Source organism: Myotis daubentonii, chromosome 5, assembly GCF_963259705.1.
Source record: "Myotis daubentonii chromosome 5, mMyoDau2.1, whole genome shotgun sequence".
Classification (NCBI taxonomy): Eukaryota; Metazoa; Chordata; class Mammalia; order Chiroptera; family Vespertilionidae; genus Myotis; species Myotis daubentonii.
The window spans coordinates 7,838,584-7,863,657 of NC_081844.1; the positions used below are offsets into that span (position 1 = coordinate 7,838,584).

Genomic DNA, 25,074 nt, shown 5'->3' on the forward strand with positions numbered 1-25,074 from the left:
ACTATGATTGGCAGTTAACTGCCAACTAAGATTGGCAGTTAACTGCCAACAAGATGGCAGTTAATTTGCATATGTAGGCACAATGCAGGGAGGCGAAAGGGAAAGCAGGAAGAAGCCCCCTGCCACTGACAGTGATCGGAAACCCAGGGGGGAGCTAAGAGCTGGGGGGCAGGGCAAAGGCGGCCCTGGGGCCGCCTTTGCCCTGCCCCCCAGCCATGATCGGAGAATCAGGTGCCTTTTCCACCCTGGCCAGTGATAGCAGGAAGTAGGGGTGGAGCCAGCGATGGGAGCTGGACACGGTCGAAGCTGGCAGTCCCAGGAGCTAGGGGTCCCTTGCCTGGGCCTAAAGCGGAGCCCACGATCGTGGGGCCGCTGCAGCTGCGGGTCCCCGCTGCCCGGGCCGGACGCCTAGGCCAGAGGCGTCAGGCCTGGGCAAGGGGCCGATCCTGCAATTGGAGGGCGATGGGGGTCATCGCCTGAGGGCTCCCAGTATGTGAGAGGGGGCAGGCTGGAGTGAGGGACACTCCCCCCCACACACACCCAGTGCACGAATTTCATGCACCGGGCCCCTAGTTTTATCTATAATTAGCATTTATCAATGCAGTTTGAAAAGTCATGATGGATTTGAAACAACCCTTATAGAGCATTTAGCCTAACCCTGTCATACAGGTGAAGAATACAAGGCCATGAAAGGATGAGGATCCTGTACAAGCATGTCAAACTTGCAGCCCATGGGCCACAATGAATATTTTTGCAGCCCAGCCCATATAACAGTATGTAAGAAACGTTTTAATAAAAATTTCGTAACTTGAGAGAGAAACCAAGATGGCAGCATAGGTAAACACCAGTTTGCTGCCTCAAACAACCACTTCAAAAATACAACTAAAAGACGGAACGGACATCATCCAGAACCACAGGAAGGCTGGCTGAGTGGAAATTCCACAACTAGAAGTAAAGAGAAAAGCATACCGAGACTCAGAGGAGGCACAGTACGGAAGTAAAATACTAAGGTGCGGAGGTGCATGCGGAGTGGGCTGGCGGCTGAGGGCGCGGTTGTCGTTTTCAATCGGGAGGGAGTCTCAGGCTCTGAGCTCCAATTCCGGGCGAGTCTCTAGGGACCCAGACTCATACGGGAGAAGCGGGACTGTCTGGCATCGGTCGGAACTTGAGAACAGCTTTCTCTCGGAGGGGCTTGCAGTGATTACTGGGACATTGAGAAGCAGAGCCTCTGAGAGCAGCCATAACTGCTGGCCCCTCCCTGTTGATGCCATGGGACCCACCCCGCCCAAGCCCTGCAGGGAGGCTTTTGCTAGATAGCCTCAAGCAGAGGCTAGATTAGTACCTCCCTAGAGATCCAGGAGCCAGGAAACCCAGTGGTCAGAGTAGGACCATCCACTTTGAAGCTCTGTGGAACCATAAAGGACACACTCAGGGGGCAGACTCAGTGAGCACCAAAGCCCCATTGAAGCAAGTCTTGCCCCAGAGGGGTGTCTCCAGCATAGAAGTTCTCCCACTGCAGACACAGCTGATTCTCAGAGCCAACTGGCCTGGAGGTCAATTCCTCCCAGTGATACCTACAACAATCAAGGCTTAACTACAACAAGACTGTGCACAAAAACCACAAGGGGGTGCACCAAGAATGTCCTCCTCAGGTAATTGGGGAGGCTGAACCACTGGGCCCTAGAGGACACTCAGCACAGAAAACCACTTTATCAACACAGGGAAGCATAAAAAATGTGGAGACAAAGAAAAAGGACACAAATGACAGAAATGGAGGAAAGCAAACTACTGGATATAGAGTTCAAAACCACACTTTTAAAGTTTTTCAAGAATTTTCTAGAAACTGCTGATAAACTTAATGGGATCTACAAGAAATCTAATGAGACCCTCGAGGTTGTGATAAAGGACCACTAGAAATTAGGCATACACTGACTGAAATAAAGAATATTATACAGACCCCCAACAGCAGACCAGAGGGTTGCAAGAATCAAGTCAATGATTTGAAATACGAAGAAGCAAAACATACCCAACCAGAAAAACAAAATGAAAAAAGAATCCGAAAATACGGAAGATAGTGTAAGGAGCCTCTGGGACAACTTCAAGCGTACCAACATCCGAATTATAGGGGTGCCAGAAGAAGAGAGAGAGCAAGATACTGAAAACCTATTTGAAGAAATAATGGCAGAAAACTTCCCGTATCTGGTGAAAGAAATAGACTTCCAAGTCCAGGAAGCGCAGAAAACCCCAAACAAAAGGAATCCAAAGAGGATCACACCAATACACATCATAATTAAAATGCCAAGAGCAAAAGACAAAGAGAGAATCTTAAAAGCAGCAAGAGAAAAACAGTCAGTAACCTACAAGGGAGTATCCATATGATTGTCAGCTGATTTCTCAACAGAAACTTTGCAGGCCAGAAGGGAGTGGCAAGAAATATTCAAAGTGATGAATGCCAAGAACCTACAACCAAGATTACTTTACCCAGCAAAGCTATCATTCAGAATTGAAGGTCAGATAAAGAGTTTCACAGATAAGAAAAAGCTAAAGGAGTTCATCACTACCAAACCAGTATTATATGAAACTAGGGGCCCGGTGCACGAAATTCGTGCACTGGGTGGCGGGGGGGGGGAGTGTCCCTCAGCCCAGCCTGCCCCCTCTCACATACTGGGAGCCCTCAGGCATTGACCCCCATCACCCTCCAATCGCAGGATCGGCCCCTTGCCCAGGCCTGACGCCTCTGGCCTAGGCGTCCGGCCCGGTCAGCGGGGACCTGCAGCTGCAGCGGCCACGCGATCGTGGGCTTCGCTTTCGGCCCAGGCAAGGGACCCCTAGCTCCTGGGACTGCCAGCTTCAACCTTGCCCAGCTCCCATCGCTGGCTCCACCCCTACTTCCTGCTATCACTGGCCAGGGCGGAAAAGGCGCCTGATTCTCCGATCATGGCTGGGGGGCAGGGCAAAGGCGGCTCCAGGGCCGCCTTTGCCCTGCCCCCCAGCTCTTAGCTCCCCCCTGGGTTTCCGATCACTGTCAGTGGCAGGGGGCTTCTTCCTGCTTTCCCTTTCGCCTCCCTGCATTGTGCCTACATATGCAAATTAACCGCCATCTTGTTGGCAGTTAACTGCCAATCTTAGTTGGCAGTTAATTTGCATATAGCCCTGATTAGCCAATGAAAAGGGTAGCTCGTACGCCAATTACCATTTTTCTCTTTTATTAGTGTTGATGCTGAAAGGTATCCTTTAAGAAGAGGAAGAAGAAGAAAAAGGTAAAGATACAAATTATGAACAACAAATACACATCTATCAACAAGTCAATCTGAAAATCAAGTGAATAATCTGATGAACCGAATGAACTGGTGATTATAATAGAATCAGGGGCATAGAAAGGGAGTGGACTGGCTATTCTTGTGGGGGGAAAGGGGTGAGGGGGATGCGAGAAGAGACTGAACAAAAATCATGCACCTATGGATGAGGACAGTGGATGGGGAGTGAGGGAGGAGGGTGGGGTGGGAACTGGGTGGAGGGGAGTTATGGGGGGAAAAAGAGGAACAAATGTAATAATCTGAACAATAAAGATTTAATTAATAAAAAAATAAAAAAAAATTTCGTAACTTAATTTTTACAATATCCTGTTATACATAATTAATAACAAATTACAACATTTGCTAATGACTGATTACTACAGGGGTCCTCAAACTTTTTAAACAGGAGGCCAGTTCACTGTCCCTCAGACCGTTCGAGGGCCGGACTATAGTTTAAAAAAAAACTATGAACAAATTCTTATGCACACTGCACATATCTTATTTTGAAGTAAAAAACAAAACGGGAACAAATACAGTATTTGTATTTGCATGTGGCCTGCGGGCCGTAGTTTGAGGACCCCTGGATTACTATAATCATGTTGCATTCATTTCCCTTACGTCATGCCTGAGCACCATTTCTCTCCACTAATACTAGCAGCGAATATTTTAGCAGCCCACTGCCATGTCATCAGTCTTGGACTGACTTGTTTGGTGTGCGCAACAGGAAATATTTCGCTTTCAGAAAACAAGAAAAATGGATTTATTTGCATTACGCTTATTAATTTCTGCAGTTATTCAGTGTCTGGTAAGTTAATGTTAAAAAAATTAATTTTTATTAAAACGTTCTATTATTTTATGTTAACGGTTACTCGTTTATTTCAGCCCTTTGTATTCAGCATGTCTCTATCAAAATAAACCTACGTTTCTATGAAAATTGAAGCTTTTGTTTTTTTGCAGCCCACATAAACTTAAACCTTGTTTATTTGGCCTGTGTTAGCCTTTGAGTTTTACCTGCTTGCTGTACAAGGTCAAACCACAAGGAAATGACATTGATGTGGCTAGAGCTAGGCCTTCTAAGGCTCTTCCAAGTAGAGGTCCACCGACAATACTGCACATCTTCCACTTCTCTCTGTCTCTCACATACACACTCTTCAATGATAATACAATTTCACTTATAAAAATGAAAACAAATCACTAATATCTCTTAAAATGCTGACAAGTGTGGCTTTCTCGGTCTGGCTAGGGGCCAAAGGGATTCTCTGTTCTGGTCAACAAGTTTTAGCCACCATACCACACTGGGCTGCAAGGAAAAGAGAAACGACACTGACATAAGTCCCAGGCTCCTGGAGCTTAGAATCCAGTGGAAATCTATGGATTTCCTCACTGAGCTACATTCTAAAGACCCAGACTCTTCAGTGTAATTGTACAGACACCACATCAAGCAACACAAGGTCTGACAACAAAAAAGGTAGAACCTACACCTAAAGAACTTGTGTGGAATTGATTCCTAATTATAAAGAAACAGTGATTTGAGAAAAGGCAACATATCATCAAATACAAAGGCAGTTAACACAAATGAAACCCCCAAGTTCATAGGGCTGCAGACATGATCAGGACCATGGCAACAGTCTAATGGGTCTCCTGCCTTTGGCATTTGCCACCCCAAAGCATCCTGCACTGCCACCGCAATCTCTCTAGAGAGGGAGACCCTGGTGCACCCAGCCCTTACCTCTCCCGCCCCCCCCTCCCCATGAGGCTGTGTAGACCTGGCACACTCACTCTACCTGTATGAGGCAGAATGACCACTTATTTGACTAAGCTCCCAGAGGACAGGTATTTTGTTCATGATCCTAACTCAGAGAACACTTTGTGACCAAATGAATGGAACAGAAACTCATGGTTTATACTGTTGTCCAGTGAGGACCCTCAGCCTGGCTGAGGTCAATGTTGCAGGCTGGCTTCATCCTGCTGTTTGGAATCCTACTCATGGCAGCCTTGATACTGTTATACAAACTGCACAGATCTGGTCCCAGTCAAATTAACCGGAGTGGCTGATGGAGTGAAATGGAAATATTCATCAAGGCCAAGATGATACAGAAACAAGAGGTGGACATTATTGAGAGGCAATTCTCCATGGTATTTCTCCACATCTGGTGTCAGGGTCTATCCCAGACTATCTTTCTCACAGCTGTAGATGGTGTTTCTCTTCTGGTCGACGTGGGTAACAGGATACTGTCCTCTTGGAGATAGGGTTAGGAAGGTTTGCTAGCAGACCCCTTATAAATTTGGAGGGTTCCTTGCTGTAACACAAACTCACACTGTGTGCAGCATGTACTAGGGTCCTGAAAACCTGGGGCACAGGGTAAAAGATGCACATAAAGCCTGCTGTGCCATGCATAACAGGCCCTTTCTCTCTGACCAGAGTCCCTGTCTACTGCCACATCTAGAAAACTGTGGCAGGTTCACTGCTAGCCTGCCAGCCTCCCATCCTTCACAAATACTGACAGTGATGTACACCACAAAGATCATTCTACTCAGGGTATAAGTTCTTCACACCAGAATCCTATCCTATATAATAAAAGCCTAATATGCTAAGTGTCCAGTCGACCGGTCGGCCATTCAACCAATCAAAGTGTAATATGCTAATGATATGCTAAGGCCACTCAACCGCTCGGTATGACGTGCACTGAACACCAGGGTACAGACAGTTGACCGGTTGACCAGTCGCTACAATGTGCACTGACCACCAGGGGCAGAGTGTCAACCAGTCAACCAGTCGCTATGACGTGCACTGACCACCAGGGGGGCAGATGCTCCGACACACAGATTAGCTTGCTGCTGGGGTCTGGCCGATCGGGACTGAGTGAGACGGGCCGGACACGCCCTGGAGCCCTTCCGCGGTCCCTCCCTGGCTGGCCAACCTCCCGCCTTTCTCCCTGGCCCAGATTGTGCACCAGAGGGGTCCCTCGGCCTGGCCTGTACCCTCTCGCAATTCGGGACCCCTCGTAGGATGTCGGAGAACTGTTTTTGGCCCAATCCTGTGGGCCAGGTTGAGGGACCCCACTGGTGCACAAATTTATGCACTGGGCCTCTAGTCTCAAATAAAACTAAATATTGAGGAAGCAAACTCCAGAAACCCACTCAATTCATAACACCCTAGGATGTTTCTATTGGACTTAAAGGAATACTAAAACTTTCCCCAAATTTTGATTCACTTTAAAAATAAGCGTATTGACGGCCGGCATGGCTCAGTGGTTGAGCGTCAACCTATGAACCAGGAGGTCACAGTTCTATTCCTGCTCAGGGCCTGGGTTTCGGGCTCAATTCCCAGTGTGGGGCTTGCAAGAGGCAGCCAACTGATGATTCTCTCTCAGTATTGATGTTTTTATCTGGTCTCCTTCTCTCTTCCTCTCTGAAATAAAAATTTAAAAATAAATGAATAAATAAAGCATACGAAAAGTTCAGAAACAAGAAGTCAGAATGCTGGTTACAATTGGGTAGATGGGAGGGAGCCTATATATAGGTGCCTCTGTGGCTGGTGATATTCTACTTCTTGTCCTGGGTGTACTCATTTTGTAATAATTCAAAATTGTGCATTTTCTTTTCTTGTGATTTATTCATTATTTTGCATTAATACTTCAATAAAAGGTTTATTGAATGTTTAGCAATATAAACTGTATTAAAAAGTACTAATGTACATATGAAAGTTATACCAGAACTGAATTTCAACTGGATGCTACAATTTCACAAACATCTGAAATCACTACCCTAGGCAGAAGCACAATTAGAAGACACACCACCACATGGCTGTCACACTAGTAACAGCAGATGTGCCATCATATTTGCATGTGACCCCTTGTTAGTTACTTACCTCTCTGCCTCCATTTCCTGATCTGTAAGTGGAGATAGAATTGTCCCTATCCCACACCACAATGGTAAACTTTAACTGATTTGATATATCAAAGACACTTAGAAGAGCACCTGGCTCCTTTATGCTACATGTGACATTATGATCATATTTAATCATACAAAATATCTAGAACTAACTCTGCTCATCGCTTAGAAGTGGGAAAAGTCTATAGCTTCCTCTGGACTCTTTTTTTTTTTATTTCTCATATGACTGCTAGAATGTCTTGTCCAAAATCTGCCATTTGGCCTAACTGGTTTTTATTATCTGATCAGAGTTGGCTACAGATAGCACCTAGCCACAAAAACAGACAGACACACACAAACATGATGATGAAGAAAAGAAAAGATGGAAAAATGTGCCCAGTGAACACAAAGTTAAGGTGCCAGGTTAAAGCAAGACAACTCGATCCCACCACAGGACAAATAAATTTAACTTCTATGTTAATCCAACTCAAGTACTTCACTAGTGCATCCTGGAACTTCTCTTCATCACCACAGGAAGGGCAGGCCTACTCATCTCAGATGCACACACATGCCAACCGGCTCCTGGTACTCATCAGTACAGATCATCAGCTGGGCTAATCACTAATACCTGAAATTAAGACAAGCCTAAAGAAGATCTGCCATATTAAGTGTGAGAACTCTGTCATCATTGCAAAATAAAACATGGTACTCAGAAGTACTATCTATAAAGATATCAGGGCTGGCGGGATCACAGAAACCATCTGCCCAACTCACATTTCATAGATGAATGTACATAGCATGTCATGGCAGAAGCTCTGAAGTCCACTGAGAGGCTGGTCAATACTCACTCAAGAGTACCAACATCAAGTGTTTTGCACAAGTGTCAATTCTGAGAAAGAATCAGCCTTAGGATCTGGATATTTAAGGAGATACAGTACAGTTTAGACACCAGAGTAATACAGGTAAGGAGACATAACACTTACAAATAAACAGTAAGACTTCACATACTTGGACTAAAGAACAAAGATAATATGTGGTAATCCTGGAACAGGCTGCTGTGGATTAAGACTATAGTTGGAAGGCAAGCCTTCTACTTGAAGAATGTGGTACAACTGGAGCAGAAAGCAGCAGGCCCAGTGCACCTTTTCGCATTGATAAGCATCACCACCCAGGCCACAGAGGAGGACCTGAAGCTGGCAAGGTCAGAAATTTGCCCAAATAGACAAACCCAAGAATCTGTCTTCTTAGCCAGGATGACAATTAATGCCAGACCAAGGATAATCACAACACTAAAAATGCAGGCAATGGAAAAAGGCTGGTGATTTATCCATCGTGACTACGTAATGAAGTTTCTATAAACACCCAAGAGGATGGGGCTACAAGAGCTTCCGGGTTCATGAACTTCTGGAGATGCGTGGAGAGTGGTGCACCTGGATCAGGCATGGAAACTTTGGGCCCCTTCCCACATACCTTTCCCTGTGCATCTCTTCCATCTAGCTGTTCTGAATTATATCCTTTTTACAGCAAACCAGTGACCCAAAATTAAGCAGGAGCCCGAGACAGTTTCTTGGACGTCCTATGAATATCAGAAAGTATATTTTGGAGGGGTTAAAAGAAAACCAAGGGATATGGTTTTCACATCTGCTTCCATGGAACCCAACCAATCTTCACTGGGAAACAGAAACAAACCATGGCAAGGGATCTACCCTAAATAGGAAAGAAGCTATTAAAGGATTCCAATCTCCTCTTCCTTCCCTGTGCCCAAACTCTACTGATCTCCCATACCATAAAGATGATTTGGTGGAGGAAGAAACTCTGTCGGCAGCCTAACCTGTGGGCCCTGGGCTCTATTTGCTGTTGGCCATTGTTGCTCTGAGATTCTCTCTCAGATTGAAATGTGACTTTGATTCCCTGGATCTGGAGTCCACAGACTTTCGAAGCAAGCACTATAGAGACATCTTGTACAAGTCCCTGCAGTTGACAGCAAGGAGATCCATCAACTCTTCTAGAATCATCCAAGGGGACAAGGAAGCACTGATTGAGGCTCTTCTGGACAAGCTGGAAGTTAAGAAGTGGGAGCCTTTTATAGACACTGACTGCATCAACATGGCCAGAGACGGTGAGTACTTTAAAGCCAAAAGGAAGTTCATACTGTACCCACTCAGCAAAGAAGAGTTAGACTTCCCTATTGCATACTCTGTGGTGGTCCACAAGAAGACTGAAAACTCTGAAAGGCTGCTGAGAGCTATGTATACTCTTCAGAACATAATATTGTATTCACGTGGATGAGAACTCCCCAGAAACTTTCGAAGAGGCATTCAGGGCAATTATTTCATGCTTCCCAAATGTCTTCATGGCCGGTAAGTTGGTTCGGGTGGTTTATGCCTCCTGCTCAAGGGTACAGGCAGACCTGAACTATATGGAAGACTTGCTCCAGAGCTCAATGCTATGGAAATACTTCCTGAATACATGCGGAACAGACTTTCCTATAAAGACCAATGCCGATATGGTCCTGGCCCTCAAGATGTTGAATGGGAAGAACAGTATGGAGTCCGAGATACCTACTGAGTGCAAAATATCACTATGAGGTAACAGACACAATATAAACTAACAAGATGAAGGACCCTCCACCTAATAACTTACCTATTTCATGGGGAATGCCTACATTGTGGCTTCTTGAGGCTTTGTCCAGCAGGTCTTCGAGAACCCCAAAGCCCGGCAACTGATTGAGTGGGCAAGATACCTATAGCCCCGATAAACACCTCTGGGCCATGCTTCAGCATGCCCCATGGATGCCTGGCTCTGCTCCCTACCACCCCAAGTTTCACATGTCAGACACAGCTGCCACTGCCAGGCTGGTAAAGTGGCAGGGCCATAAAAGAGACATCAGCATGGGGGCACCTTATGCACCTTGCTCTGGAACCCCCAGAAGTCTATCTGTATTTATGGCGTTGGGGATTTTCACTGGATTCTTCAGAACCATCACCTGTTGACCAACAAGTTTAACCTAAAGGATAATAATGTTCTTCAGTGCTTAGAACAGTGGTTCTCAACCTTCTGGCCCTTTAAATATAGTTCCTCATGTTGTGACCCAACCATAAAATTATTTTCGTTGCTACTTCATAACTGTAATGTTGCTACTGTTATGAATCATAATGTAAATATCTGATATGCAGGACAGTCTTAGGCGACCCCTGTGAAAGAGTCATTCGACCGCCAAAGGGGTCACAACCCACAGGTTGAGAACCGCTGGCTTAGAAGAATACTTACGGGATAAGGCCATCTACAGACTGAACTCAGATACACCGAGAGAACTGCTACCTCAGATTGAAATGTAGGGCAAGAACATGTGCAAACATGCCCAGAATGTTCTGGGACAGTGTGAGTGGGAGACCAGGTCTCTGGAATCCATGGCATCCCGCAGGGTTAGGGGGCTGCTACTGGAGTGTGGGTAAGTAGATTTGTTGCTTTGCAAATTGCTATCCCGGATGAACACTGACTTAGCTCTCCCCATTCCCAGTAGCCTCTCCACTGACGTTCTCACAGAGTGAGCTAGCTATTTGGGAGAGCCTGGGAGGGAAGTGTGACAGGGGACCCTGGACTTTAGTTGAATGCTTGGTGTCCAGCTTTTCCATTCTGTGGAGATGCCATTCCTAATAATTCTAGGCTTGGTAGTGGGGAGGGGAGTTTAATGAAAAGAGGGCCTTCTCCTGTACTATTAACTTAAAAATATATAGCTCCTAATTCAAACTTCTCCCTCCGCTTTCTGTTTGGGAAGCCAGAAATAAGACAAAAGTGTGATACTTTTTTTCATTACTATTGATGGCATTTAAAATCCCTCGTGGCTGGCCAGAGACTCCCCATTATTCCAAAATGATCATGGCAGGCTGTATAAATAGCAATTTCAAAAAAATATAGAGGTACAGAGCTGATGCTTTCATTGTTGAAAGCCCTCCTCACGTTGTTTACATTGCCAGATTCGTGACTCTTTTGTATGGGAAAAGGCAGGGTGATTTAACCAATCTGACCACTGTATCTTTATGGTGAAATTACAACCCTAATTTAGTTGGCTTCACAGCCAAAGCTTAACGTTCTATAACAAAGATAATAGCTAGCTTAGGTAAGATTACCATATAATTTTTTGTCCAAACTGGAACACTTTTACAGGAGGGCGGGCAGCTATACTATTAAAATTATGTGGGGAAACAAGAATAAACTACGACTGTTTAGCTAAACCAGAAAATCAGGTTATTTCACATTTACTAGTAGGCCTTTTGAGTGAAAACTCTTTTAAGTATGTGCATGTAAGAGTCACTATTTGTGGCTCTCTGGCTTATACATTTCCTCGTGGGGAGACAATTATGTGTGTGTGTGTTTGCCACCACTCCCCCAAAATGTTACCCAGTGAAACGATGATCTCTGAAGCTCCAGAGATAATTGTCATAGTATTATGACAATTGGCTATTGGCTATTAGAAATACTCTACTGTGATGGAAAGGGGAAACTACATAAAAAGAAGTATATCTTGTATATTGTACAGTTGATCTTCTGCATACAATATGCTTTGGAAAAGTGATTTAAATACAAATTAATTTGTGTAATTTGAAAGAAAAAATGCAGGCCACGACAGGGAGAACCAAGACGGTGGCATAGGTAAACGCCTGTGCTCTCCACCTCCCACAATCACATCAAAATTACAACTAAAATACAGAACAACCATCATTTAGAACCACCTGAAAGCTGGCTGAATGTAAGTTCTACACTAGAGAAGTAAAGAAGAAAGCACATCAAGACTGGTAAGAGGGGCAGAGACCCGGAACAGGCTGGTCTGACACCCACATGTGCTGTTTTTTTAATCTGGAGGGAGATCATCTCTGCAAAGGCCACAGGTGAGAAGCAGGGGATCCCAGCTGCACACCGGAACCCAAGCCCCAGGTTCCAGAGCTGGGAAGAGAAGTCCCAGTAACTTCAGGCTGAGTGATACGGAGGCTGCTGGAGAACCAGGTGTTCCTTTTAAGAGGCCGACACACAAACTTACTTAGACTTGAGCTCTCTGAGCTCCAGCGCTGGGAGGCTTTGGGAGACCCAAACAAATAAGGGGAGGAACTGTATTGTCTGGCATCAGGGCAGGAACTCAGGGATGGCTTTCTTCCAGATGGGGGTGCTTCCAGGGGTCATTGTTCCTGTGCTGGGTCCTCTCCCATTGCAGAGATGGCTGGCAGCCATATCTGAGTTTCCATCAGCATGACTCACACTGTTTGCTGAACCCTGATGATTCCCTGAGACCCCACCCTAACCAATTTGCAGCCCCACCCAAGCTGTTTTTCCATATGAATGGTCTATCTGGCTCAGGCTTCAGACTTTGCTAAAATCTCTCAAACAAACTGCAACTGGCATCAGTGTGCCCCAATAAAAGGCCCAAGACCCGGCACTAGCACAGGTCTGCCTTGCTTCACAGCTAGGCCTCACCTGGGCATCAGAAGTGCCCAATACAAATAGCAGCAGTCTGTGGATCTCTCTGTAGCTCCTGCTGGGTAGCCCCAGGCAGTGGCTGACTTTGCACATCTCTGGAGGACCTAGAGCCATTGGACAGCTTCAGACCATAACAGATTACAACTCTACACATCCACAAGCAATAAAGGGGCTGACTCAGTGAGCACCAAAGTCCCACTGAAGCAAGTCCTGCTCCACTGGGGTGTCTCCTGTGCAGCAGCTCTACCACTGTGGTTGCAGCTGGTCCTCACAGCCAATTGGCCTGGAGGTCAACTCCTCCCAGTGACATCAACAGCAATCAAAACTATGCACACAGCCCACACAGGGGTACACCTAGAGTGCCCAGCTCAGGTGACTGGGGAGGCTGAGTCACTGGGCCCTACAGGACACCTAATACCCAAAGCCGCTCTAAGCCTAAGAATTCTAAGAGACATTGCAGCTCTGCCTAATACATAGAAACAAACACAGGGAAACAGCCAAAATTCGGAGACAAAGAAACATGTTCCAAATGAAAGAATTGGAAGCATACAAACTAATGGATACAGAGTTCCAAACAATGGTTATAAGGTTACTCAAGGATCTTAATGAAAGCTTTAAGGGACTCAAAGAGAGCTTCCAGGGACTTAGTGAGACTTTCAAGGATCTTAGTGAGAATGTCAAAGACATGAAAAAGGACCAGTCAGAAATTAAGCATACATTAACTCAGTGGTCGGCAAACTGGCCCCTTGAGTGTGGCTCTTCCACAAAATACCATGTGCGGGCGGGCACGTACAGTGCGACTGAAACTTCGTGGCCCATGCCACGGGGCCAAAGAGCCGCATGTGGCTCGCAAGCCGTGGTTTGCCAACCACTGCACTAACTGAAATAAAGAATAATTTAAAGGGATTCAACAACAGAGGAAAGGATTCTGAGAATCAAATCAATGATCTGGAATATGAGGAAGCAAAAAACACTTAATCAGAAGAGCAAAAAGAAAAATCAATTAAAAAAATATGAAGATAGTGTAAGGAACCTCTGGGACAACTTCAAACATACCAACATTTGCATTATGGGGGTACCAGAAGGAGAAGAGAAAGAGTAAGATACTGAAAACCTATTTGAAGAAAGAATGACAGAAAACTTCCCCTACCTAGTGAAAGAAATAGACTTACAAGTCCAGGAAGTGCAGACAGTCCCAAATAGGAGGAACCCAGAGAGGCCCACACAAAGACACATCAGATTAAAATGCCAAGGGTTAAAGACGAAGAGAGTATCTTTAAAGCAGCAAGAGAAAAGCAGTCCATTACCTACAAGGGAGCATCCATACAGCTATCAACTTATTTCTCAACAGAAACTTTGCATTCCAAAAGGGAGTGGCAAGAAATATTCAAGGTGATGAATAGTAAGGACCTACAACCAAGATTACTTTACCCAGCAAAGCTCTCATTTAGAATTGAAGGTCAGATAAAGAGCTTCACATACAAGAAAAAGCTAAAGGAGTTCATCACCATCAAACCAGTATTACATGAAATATTGAAGGGTATTTTTGAAGAGGAGGATGAGGAGGAGGAGGAGGAGGAGGAGGAGGAGCAGGAGGAGGAGGAAAATAAAAAATATGAACTATAAAATGGCAATAAATACATATCTATCAACAATTAAATCTGAAAATCAAAATAAACCAACAAGAAATCTAATGAACAAAATAAACTGGTGAATAAAATAGAATCAGAGGCATGAAAATATGGAACAGACTGACAAATCTCAGAGGGAAGGGGGTAGGGGGCAGGAAGAAATTAACCAAAGATCTTACCTGTGGACACAGACAAAAGGGTGGTAAAGGCCTGGGGCAGGGCGGGATAGGAACCAGGTGTGTGTGTGGGGGGGCGGGGGGGGACTATGGGGGAGAAAAATGGGGACATCTGTAATACTCTCAACAGTAAAGATTTAAAAAGAAAAAAAAGGGTGAAAAGATAAAATAAAATAAAAATGCAGGCAACAACAGCCTCACACTCTCATCCCAGGAGACTCTGAAGGAGCCAGAAAGTCCACGCTCTTATGTCACTGGCAAGTCAGCAAGGAGTTCCTCAGCTGTCTGACTCCTGACCTCTGAACAGAGGACAGTGTTATCTTCTTCAAGGGCTCTCCACACACGCTGGACCTTGCAGAAGCTCATTGTGGGGGCAAGGTCCTGCCTTCCCCCTATGCCAACGGCTCAAGCAGGAGAGAGGGAACCTTAAGGCACCTGCATCTTCATCAGCCCTTTCTCCCTAGTGAGAAGGGCACTCACCTGGGTATTCTGAGACAAGCACAGACAAAATGCCGAACATTGCTGCGTGGGACTGACCTCTCACAGGACAGGATGCAGGTGTCACAGGCCCCAGCCGGTTATGACCAACATACCTACCATGCACACAACCTGCTAGATTGTGAAAAATGCCAAAGGTCTCTACTTTCAGAATTAGGGGTTGACTATGACACCAGTGTCACCATGGTCTTCAGTGTTTTCACGTCTGACAAATGTTGGGGGCCAAGTATCTCAGGCCTCCATCATAGCAGCATGCTCACAGCCCTGGTCAGCCCTGAACCTGCTGCTCCAGGACACTGAATGCCTTTACCCCAGTGACATCATCTCTCCCAAAATGGAGCCTCATCATGGAGCCCTCATCAACCACAGCACTCAACACAACTCCTAAGAGCCTATGAATGTGCCACATGAGGGACAACTGGGTCTGCATACTGGAGAAGCAATCATGCGGAGATTGCCTTGTGCACAGTGCCAGCACATCCAGGCACCCAGGAAGTATCTGCTAAGTCAGTGATGGCGAACCTTTTGAGCTCAGCGTGTCAGCATTTTGAAAAACCCTAACTTAACTCTGGTGCTGTGTCACATATAGAAATTTTTTGATATTTGCAACCATAGTAAAACAAAGATTCATATTTTTGATATTTATTTTATATATTTAAATGCCATTTAACAAAGAAAAATCAACCAAAAAAATGAGTTCGCATGTCACCTCTGGCACGCGTGTCATAGGTTCGCCAGCACTGTGCTAAGTGAATCCCATGCCATGTGGAAACATCAACTGTCCACTGTGGACTGCTTTCCTCCTTTATGTGCTGATGCAGGTCCGATATGTGCTGAGTTCTGGAGTCCTTACTTGGTCCTCACCCGCTGTAATCTAGAACCTACATCTTCTAGTGAAAGACTTACAGACTTGCATGAACCCCGAAAATAGAGCTGAAATGGGAAGGGAAGGCCATGACAGGCTCCCAAGGATGTTTGGAGCTCATCGGCAGAATGATGCTCTAGGTTACTGGACCACACTTATGATGCACGGTATTCAGTATAACATCTCTTTCAGTTCTTGCATCAGAACTGTGCCTACAGTGAAAAAGTATCAAGTAAACACCTATTTTTAGTTAATTTCCAGAGTAACAGAACCAGCAACATTTTACACACCTTCCAATAACTCCTGACCACAAGAAGGCTTAGAGTCAGAACAGTGGGAGCAGTGTCTCCAGGTGCCATGGCCAGCCTTTTCCATTACCTTCATCTCCTGCTCCTCAGAGGCACCCACTTTCAACCTGGGAGGTTCCAAGTGCTATTTGGATGTTTTACTGTAGCAGCATGGTGTATTCACAGGGCGTGCCCCATCTTACTAGCTGCTCAGAGTAAATAGGACTTTATGTAATTCCCACTGCATTTCCTACAAAAGTAAGCACTACAAAGTGCTTACTTTTAAACTCCCTCCTGCTGTTTTCTTGCTGACCCTCTGAGGGGTGTTTCACAGGGAAGTACCCAACCCGAGGGCTGTGACTCCCCAGGATGTGACCACAGTATGTCTGAGTGGGGCCCAAGCATGTACATTTCTCACCAGTTCCAGGTGATGCTAAGGCTGCCGTCTAGTGGCCTTTGAGGGACACAGACCTGCTCTCACTGGTTCTGTCAGAGACTTGTGTGTACAGTGGTGGTGACACTGCTTGTGCTAGGTCACCGTGTGGGCTAAGAGAAATACAACACAAATGCCTGGAACAGCCAATGCTCAAAAAAGGGCCTATCTCTTACCCTCGAGGGACAACCTTGGGGAGCATGTGGACCTGCTGGCCCAAAGCCTCCCCTTTCTTAGGAAATTTACTCTCAACCACACACCTTCAGGAGCTGGATTCCTCCCAGGCAATACCCAGCTGAATTTCATTTCTCCCATGGGGAAAACTTTGACCCATATTTCCCAAATCTTTATACTAGTATACTTATGAATACTTTGCCCCTCTGCCCCCCATGATCCACAACTGTGTGAGTGTGCAGGGAGGAAGAGAATACAAAGGAATGAATAAATGAATGAACACATATCTGGAATGATAGCTCTACATCAAAACGGAAAACATGCTCATCTCTGGATGGGATTATGGGTGGCTCTTTTTCTCCATTTAGCCTTCCCCTTGTGTTCTCACTGTCTGCCCTAAACTAACCAGCCCAATGAAGAATGCCACACCTTAAGCACACAGGCAGATGGGACACAGATCACACACCTCCCACGGCTCCACTTGCCACACAATATCCACCCCCAGTTCCATCTCTCCCATGTTCTTTTTTGTTGTTGTTAATCCTCACCCAAAGATATTTTTTCCATTGCTTTTTAAAGAAAGTAGAAAGGAAGAGGAAAGGGGAAGGGGAGGAGGTGGAGGGGAAGGAGGAGAGGAAGGGGAAGGGGGTGAGGGAAAGGGGAAGGGGGAAGGAAGCAGGAGAGGAGGGAAGGGAGGGGGAGGGGAGGAGGAAGGGAGCAGGAGGGGGAGGGAGGATGCATCTTTCCCTCCAGGAAATGGGAGAGAGGCCGTATTTGCTTTTTCTTCTGCCTCACTATGTTGGAGATGTGTGAAGTTGTGCCCAACTCTGTTCTCTCTTGCTGACGCTCCACATGCGTGTATTCAATCTGACAAGTTCACACAGTAACGAGTCTGGTTTCTTTCTTTCCATGCTGAGGTGGGTAGGTCTGTGCGGGTAGGACACTGATTTCTCCCATATGTTGAGACGTGGCCTGTCACCCCCACCACCTTTCCACTCATGTCCTTCCATTTCAGGCCTGTGGGAGATGCAAGCCCAAATCCCCATCCTTGATCACCACACCCTCTTTTCAAGTCTTCCTATTACTCCACAATCCCTCCTAGCATCTTCCAGGCAACTACCAACCCCTCCAAGTCCCCGCTCTCTCTCCAGCCCCTCCCCCATCCTTCAGGTCTCCGCCATCCCCCCTAGGCTCCCATCATCCCCTCCAGGTCCCCCTGGTTCCTCTAGGCTCCTAGAGTCCTCCTTGACCCAGAGTCTAGGGCCCTTCATTATTCCCTCCAGGTTTCCACCAGCACCATACGCCCCCGTTATCTCCTCTAGATTCCCACACTCTCCCTAGGCCCTCTTATTCCCCTTGCGCCCCCACCGTCCTCTCCAGGTCCCCCATCATCCCCTTAGTCCTTCACTATCCCCCAGTACCCCACCTTTGGCCCTTCTGTCCCTTTCTCAGCCCGGCCCACAACCCACCACCTACCGCAGTCCCTGGGGCACTGGAAAGAGGAGGGGTCCTCACTGCCAGATAGACTAGGGACGACGCGCTCCTGAGTCTTGAGGCGCGAAGATGACGAGACACGGGGTGGTCGCCGTTTGAAAAGCTCAGGCGCGGTGTGGACCGGAGCTGGGTCGGGTGTTTGAGGGCCGTCCCAGGCCGCCGTACCGGCACCGGGGAGAGCCGCCGCGTTGTGCGCATGCGCTCAGGGCCCGGCGCTCCGCGGCACCGGCTCCGGCAGGAACTCTGTCTGGGGCGTCTTGGTTCCTCTGGCGCTGGTGTGTGCCTCGCGATCTCGTTCGCGCCAGCGCGCGGGTACCCAAGGCGTCTGTGCGGAAGTAGTTTTAAGAAGTACTTCCTTTCACCTCCCGGGTTAACACGCCTGGCGGTGGGAGTCCCGAGGCCGGTTTCCGGTTCCCGCCGTCTCCCGGCGGCACTGGCATTCAGTCCTCCGAAGCTGCCCGGCCCCGACCCCCCCTCCCCCCCAGCCCCTCAGCTCTCGGTAGACCCTCTCCTCCCCTCCCGATCCTCCCCGCCCGGAACTTCTCCATCCCCCGACAGAACCCTTTGTTCCCTCCCGAGCCGCCCCCTCCGCCCTCAGCAGCCCCGCACCCCATGGATGCAGAGCCTGGCCTGGCATGGACAGGGAGACGCGCGTGTTCGCCGAGAGCCATTTCCGAGGCCTCCGGGGGCGTCTCCCCAGCAAGGTCTGCCCGACCCCGGACCGCGTGGACTTTATCGAGAAGCCCGACTCCTTTTCCTACACGGACTTTTTCAAGAGGTACCTGCTCCCCAACGTGCCCTGTGTTTTCTCCAGCGCCTTCACCGAGGACTGGGGCAGCAGGAAGCACTGGGTGACGCCCAGTGGGAAGCCCGACTTCGATTATCTGCTTCAGAATTACGGTAGGCCTGAGGGCGAACGCAAGCACAGGGCTAGAACAGGGTCCTCTTTTTCTCCTCCTGCCAGATTCCCTTAGTCATATTACAAGGGCCGCAAACGAGGGTAGCCACCGAGGGTTTGGGGAGAAGGCGTGAGTGGGTTCCCAAAGGAATTCATGCGGAGACGGGATAAGCAGTGAGTTGGAGGGCGGGCAGGATCAGAGAATGAAGAAGCTGGAGGACTCAGAAAAGCATGTGCCTGACCCTCCCTTTCAGGAGATGTAGTTGTACCTGTGGCAAACTGCGGGGTCCAGGAATACAACTCGAACCCTAAAGAACACATGCCCCTCAAAGATTACATCAGCTACTGGAAAGAGTTCATCCAGAGAGACCACTCCTCTCCTCGGGACTGCCTCTACCTCAAAGACTGGCACCTGTGCAGGTAAAGGTGTGGTGCAATGGCCACGGCACTGCTTTCTCCACGCTTGAGTGAGTCCTGGCTGCACGCAGGGGGTCTCCTCTTTTCCCCAATTAGGAATTTTAATCCGTATAAAAAAAATCCAGCTCTGCAGCACTGTGTGGCCAAATCATGGTATGCACGCAGTTGGCTGCTGTGGAGAAGCGGGATTGGTGGAGGTGCAGGTGGGCTCTGGTAATTACATCTTTGTCACATTTGTTCAGCACTTCCATCTACCTGGCAGCACCCAGCCTGCCTTCCTCTGCTCAGATGCCCCCTTTCCAGCCCTCTTTCTCTAGGTCCAGCCTGTTGTGCTGCCAGTCTCCTGACTGGCTGCCTGCTGCGCCCTGCACCCCACTGCTAGGCTCACTAAGGTCCAACTGCTCTTTCCAGCAGAACTGTGGCCCACCTGCTTAAAATCTCCATCACTGCTGAGCAGCACCAACTCTCCAAAGAGGACTTTCTTTGTCTGCTCCCTTCTACACACTTCCACCTGGGAGCTCAAGCGACGCTGCTCTGAAAACATCTCACTTTCGCTGTTGTGACCACTTTCTAAGGGGTCTTCTGGTTTTGTTTCCATCTCCCCTACCCAGGGGCATGCTTTCCACCAGCAGAAACCATCCTAATCAGACTCCCCTTAGCTGGCACAAAGGTGTTTAATTAATGTTGGATGAATGAGTGCACAAATTGAATTCTTGTTTGCTGATGTGGAAACTAAGGCTCACAAAGGTAAAATGAGACTAGAACTAAGGCTCATATGATTCTAAGACCACTGCTAGAGTGCGCGAGACACGCCAGCGCCAGCCCCCACCCACAGTACCCATAGCATGTCCTCCGTGTTCCTGCCTCAGCTCTTTTTATTGGGCATGGAGCTTTCTGTGTAGACAGTGGTTAAGGTGTGACCAGACACTGATCCTGGCCCTCGGGCACTCATAGGCCCTGATGCTTATGCAGTGTGGATTTGAGCTTCAGATAAGCAATGAGTGGGTGTGTTTTTTATTTGTTTATTGTTTTTTGGTGTAAATATATCCCAAGTGTGCATGGGGCACACTTGTACTAAAAACTTCATTGTTTGTTTGAAATTAGGTTTTGACTGAGTGTTCTGGCAACAGTAAAATGAAGAGAGCAGAACAGGCCTGAGCTAGGCAGACATGGGAGGCACTGTCCGAACAGGGTTTGTGAATGGGCAGGGGTCTGAGTGCACAAGGCATGGTGTTGGGGGAACTCCAAGTGGTTTGGTGGTACTGGGTTCTCCTCCTGGCCTCTGACCAAGCATGATGTGTGAGCCTGCCTGGCATTTTCCCTTGGGCAGGTTTAACATGCTCCTGTGTTTGAGAGCCTATAGTTGGGTTGTGGGATCCACCAGTGGAGTAAGGATTTGAGAGGCTGAGGGTGAAAAGGACCTTGGTGTTCATGACAGTCCTTGTGCCAGGGCCTGTGGCCTTGTGTCTGCTCAGCAAAGTCAAGGTCACTGGTATGGGTAAAAACACCAAAGCGACCCACAAGTTCAGAAGACAGTGTAATTCCAATGATGTATTTAGAACCCAACTCTAAAATCCAACAGTCTGAAATCCTGGACCATGTGTTGGAGGGCCCAGAGCACATGGGTTGCTGCCTCCATGGGTGGTCTAACCCTGTCACAGCTCAGCTAGGGTCATCTGATGGACGAACCAGGGCTGGGTCATATGAGGTGGCCCCACTCAGCCTGGCAGTTGGTGCTGGCCCTGGAAGGCAGCTCCCGGGCCCTCATATCAGTGACCATTGGGTTTGGGAGCATGGAGATGGCAGCATCCTCATGCCACTTGCTCTCTGAAGGTACTCCTCTGCCGAGGGCTTATTCACCTTGCCCGTCTACTTCTCCTCCGACTGGCTCAACGAGTACTGGGACACCCTGGACGTGGACGACTACCGTTTCATCTACATGGGGCCCGCTGGCACCTGGTAACCGTGTATCCACTCCCACCCACCGCCCTGCACCTTGTCCCTGATCACTCTCCTGAGCCATGTGGGCACTCTCAGAGCCTTGGCCAGGCCAGGGAGTCAGCTGCCAGGTCTGGCATTTCCAAGCCCATTTCCTTCTTTCGTGGCTCTGCTCAGAACCTGTGTCCCTCCTGCGGGATATTCTGAAGTGGGGAAGGTCTGGCTCACCCCTGTGGCTCACAGATAGGTGTGAGAGCTGGGGACCTTGAGCCTCTGAGTGTGGCCAGTCTATTTGGAAGAACCAAAGCCCATGCCCAGGCCATGAGACATCAACCGGGACTCTTCGCAGGTCGCCGTTCCATGCTGACATTTTCCGCTCCTTCAGCTGGTCTGTCAACATCTGCGGAAGGAAAAAGTGGTTCTTCTTCCCACCAGGGCAAGAAGAAGCCCTGCGGGATTGCCACGGTGGCCTACCCTACGATGTGACCGCCCCTGAATTCCTGGATAGCCACCTGCATCCTGTGCTAGAGGTCACGCAGGAGGCAGGCGAGATGGTGTTTGTGCCCAGCGGGTGGCACCACCAAGTCCACAATCTGGTAGGGTGGGTACACCCTGCTTCACGTGCCCCAGAGGTAGTCCGGGCAGGCAGGGAGAGATGCCATGGGGTTTTACCAGGCTGGCCTTGACCCCCTTTCAACTGGGCCTCTCAGCCTGCTCTGGGACTTTTCTTGATGCTTCCTGAGGATAGAGGGCTGTGGCATCCCTACTGACTCCACAGTTGGCAGGTTGTCCCTCTGGGTGGTAAGGCAGGCCATAGTGAGGCTGGGCCCATGTGTAGGCTTGTTGACCCCACAAGCACTGCTAAGGGTTCCATCCCTCCCACATTACTTTCCTAGTCCTCACACAGTAGGGTTGTCCAGCCCCTGGGGAGCCTCACCCTGGACTAGCTATGGACTCAGATGGTCCCAGACTCGGTTCCCTCTTGCCTGCTGACACCCACTGGGAGATGGGAGGGTGAGCCTTTCTCAGCTGAGGAGGGCTGGGAGGGCCTCAGGATGGGGGAGGGGACAGTGCCCCTGTGGGCTTTTGGGGACAGCATGCAATCTGCCTCTTCCAGGAGGACACCATCTCCATCAACCATAACTGGGTCAATGGCTGTAACCTGGCCAACATGTGGCATTTCCTGCAGCAGGAGCTGTGTGCCGTGCAGCAAGAAGTCAGCGAGTGGAGGGACACCATGCCAGACTGGCACCACCACTGCCAGGTGGGGTGTTTGGTCTGGACAAGACTGGGGACAGGGAGAGGCCAAGGCGTGGGAGGTTGGTGGGAGCTCACCAGAGACAGGCTGCAGTGGGGGGAGAGGTGGCTACCTGGTCTGCTGGGGCTGAGGCAGATAACCAGGGCTCAGACCAATCCATCACTGGCTGGCCCCCAGGTATCTGTCTCCATCCTCAAAAACTGGTCCATGGCTTGGGATCCTTTGCAGCTGGGACTCTGTCCACAGTCAGCAGAAACTTGCCTGGAGTTGCAGGTAAGCAGTAGCTCACTCGCCTCTCCTTTCTGCTCCAGGTCATCATGAAGTCCTGCTCTGGAATTAATTTTGAAGAATTTTACCAATTCCTCAAGGTCATTGCTGAAAGGAGGCTCCTCCTAGTGAAGAAGACAGGCCCTGGTGAACTGCAGTGCAGTGAGGACTCTGGGCTGGGCCTCCAGCACACCATTTTTGACATCAGCCGGATTGCTGAGGTGCTGGCATCTGTGGTGGTCAACCCCGACTTCCAGAGAGTGGACACCAGCAGGTTTTTGCCGCAACCAGAGGACCTCCTACAGCAGCTGCAGGAGGCCCTGGCCACCACAGAGCCTCTTTAGTGTGTGCCATGAGCGTTAGTTGGCAGCCTGACAAGGACCCTCAAGGCCCTGCGCCAGGGTCCCTTTCAGAAATAAAGCTCCATCCTCTGTGGGCTGGGACATGTGGCCTCCCAGATATGGTTCCTGCTCTTAAGGGTCTGGTACTGTCCTGGCATCCCAGACTTCAGTGCCTGTCCAGAGGGTCCAGGTTCCTTGTCCTTGGAAGGCCCAGCAGGACTGAGGACTCAGATCTGGTGAGGGGGTGGGTGAAGAGTTGGTAGCTTGGACCTGTGGCAAGGCTGTGGGTATGCTGGGGACTCAGGAGTGTGAGCAGCATGTGGCTGATTTTTCTTGGTGTCCCTAGCCTGCCCTTCGCTGAGACCAGCACCAAGCTGATGGGCTTCCCATCCACAGCAGCACAGGGTAATGAATTATCTTGCAGGCCCACTCTACAGTAGCATCACACCCCCCAGAGTCCACGCCAATTCCTCTGGAGCAAGCCCCCTGGAGTTGGGTAGAGACGGGCCCAAGGCACCTCCATGCTGCAGGACCTATGTCTATCCCACATTCGAAGCACTGTTCAAATAGCTCACTCCTTTCCTCCACTGCCCCCTGGCCCCCTTGTCAAGGTCCTGAGCCAGAGATGTCATATTGGTCTGTGCTCTAGGCCAACCCTTCAGGTATCACAGGCACTGTATTCAGGGGACACTCAGCCCTACTGACAGTAAGTGGCAAGTCAGAACACCTGTTGCCTCTCTTTTGCTTGCTGCAGCAACACCTTCCCCTTCAGAGACTTCATTCAGGGACAGCCCTTTGCTCCCAACCAGCAGTAAGAGGATCTACCTATAGGCCAGATGGAGCCCAGGCCTCTTCCACACCTTGCACATCCATTCTGCACCACCCACCTACTTGTTGCAATCGCCATTCTGCACACTCATTCTTTCCATCTATTTCCCAACCCTTACACATCTCTTCTGTGCCAAGCAAATCAATTATTACACACTGTTCTACATTTTAACCTCTGCATGCTTATCTGCACCATCCAATTGCTACCCCCTGCACACCTGTGTGCCACTGTGATGGTATGAATGCTCTCCAGGGAAGCAGAACCAAGCTGTATGAAAAGAGATGGGGCTGGTGAGTGTGAATCGGCAGAGAAGGCTGGAGCCCCAGAGAAGAGTTGACATTATATTCTTGGATCCAAAGGCTGGACTCCGGCAAAGTTTCTGTGTTGTAGTCTGGAGGCAAAATTGCTTCTTCATAAACCTTGGTCCTTGCTCTTAAGGCCTCAACTGATTAGACAGGGCCCACCCACATTATGGCAGGGTCATTTGCTTTACTCAGTCTGCTGAGTTAAACATGAATCTCATCTAAAAACCTTTGCGGGCATATTCACACTGGTGTTTGACCAAGTGGTGCTGTGGCCTTGCCACTTTGGCATATAAATGTGACCAGTGTCATCACCCTGCTTGTTCATTTGGATTCAGCAGTCATTGCTTACTCCAGCACCCACTTCTTAACACACCCACACTGACATTCAGCAGTCTCCTTGCACAGTTACTACAGGCAATCCAATAACGCCCCCCTTGGTGTACTCGCCTGCACCCATGCTCTTCCATTTGACTCCCTCAGTACAATTCCCTGAGTGTTTTGTTTGTTTTTAATCCTCACCTGAGGATATTTTTCCATTGATTTTTAGAGAGAGAGAGAAATATTGATGTGAGAGAAATACATCGATTGGTTACCTCCTGCGTGAGCCCCGACCAGGGCCTGG

The 25,074-nt window shown here is 48.6% G+C and overlaps 2 protein-coding genes and 1 pseudogene across 9 annotated transcripts in view; 2 read left to right on the forward strand and 1 right to left on the reverse strand.

Moving 5' to 3' along the window:
- Positions 1-18,602, reverse strand: part of SNAP47 (synaptosome associated protein 47) — an 80,496-nt gene extending 61,894 nt beyond the window's left edge. For 2 of the 5 annotated variants that reach the window (XM_059695822.1, XM_059695821.1), the window contains exon 1: positions 18,182-18,598. The gene's annotated coding sequence lies outside the window, so the exon portion shown is untranslated. Of the gene's footprint in view, positions 1-8,639; positions 8,746-18,181 lie in introns of all 5 variants that reach the window. The other 3 variants (XM_059695823.1, XM_059695824.1, XM_059695820.1) reach the window with 3 other exon arrangements.
- Positions 8,962-10,720, forward strand: LOC132234466 (beta-1,3-galactosyl-O-glycosyl-glycoprotein beta-1,6-N-acetylglucosaminyltransferase 3-like; annotated as a pseudogene).
- Positions 18,603-18,648: 46 nt separating the features above from the next.
- On the forward strand, positions 18,649-23,420 carry JMJD4 (jumonji domain containing 4). 4 transcript variants are annotated; one of them, XM_059695818.1, is made up of 6 exons: positions 18,650-19,099; positions 19,352-19,517; positions 21,348-21,473; positions 21,802-22,048; positions 22,570-22,668; positions 23,022-23,420. In XM_059695818.1, the coding sequence occupies exons 1-6, from the start codon at positions 18,835-18,837 to the stop codon at positions 23,319-23,321; spliced, it is 1,203 nt and encodes a 400-aa protein (XP_059551801.1). In that variant the 5' UTR covers positions 18,650-18,834; the 3' UTR covers positions 23,322-23,420. The 4 variants fall into 4 exon arrangements, with proteins under 4 accessions (XP_059551799.1, XP_059551801.1, XP_059551802.1 ...); XM_059695817.1 differs by having other exon boundaries at positions 18,651-19,099; positions 22,570-22,716; XM_059695816.1 differs by lacking the exon at positions 19,352-19,517 and having other exon boundaries at positions 18,649-19,099; positions 22,570-22,716.
- The last annotated feature ends 1,654 nt before the right edge of the window (positions 23,421-25,074 follow it).

Coding starts and splice junctions, on each gene's coding strand:
- JMJD4 (XM_059695817.1), top strand. CDS start 18,835: ATGGACAGGGAGACGCGCGTGTTCGCCGAGAGCCATTTCCGAGGCCTC. Junction 22,049..22,569: donor ACCACCAAGTCCACAATCTG/GTAGGGTGGGTA, acceptor TGCCTCTTCCAG/GAGGACACCATCTCCATCAA. Junction 22,717..23,021: donor ACTGGCACCACCACTGCCAG/GTGGGGTGTTTG, acceptor TTTCTGCTCCAG/GTCATCATGAAGTCCTGCTC.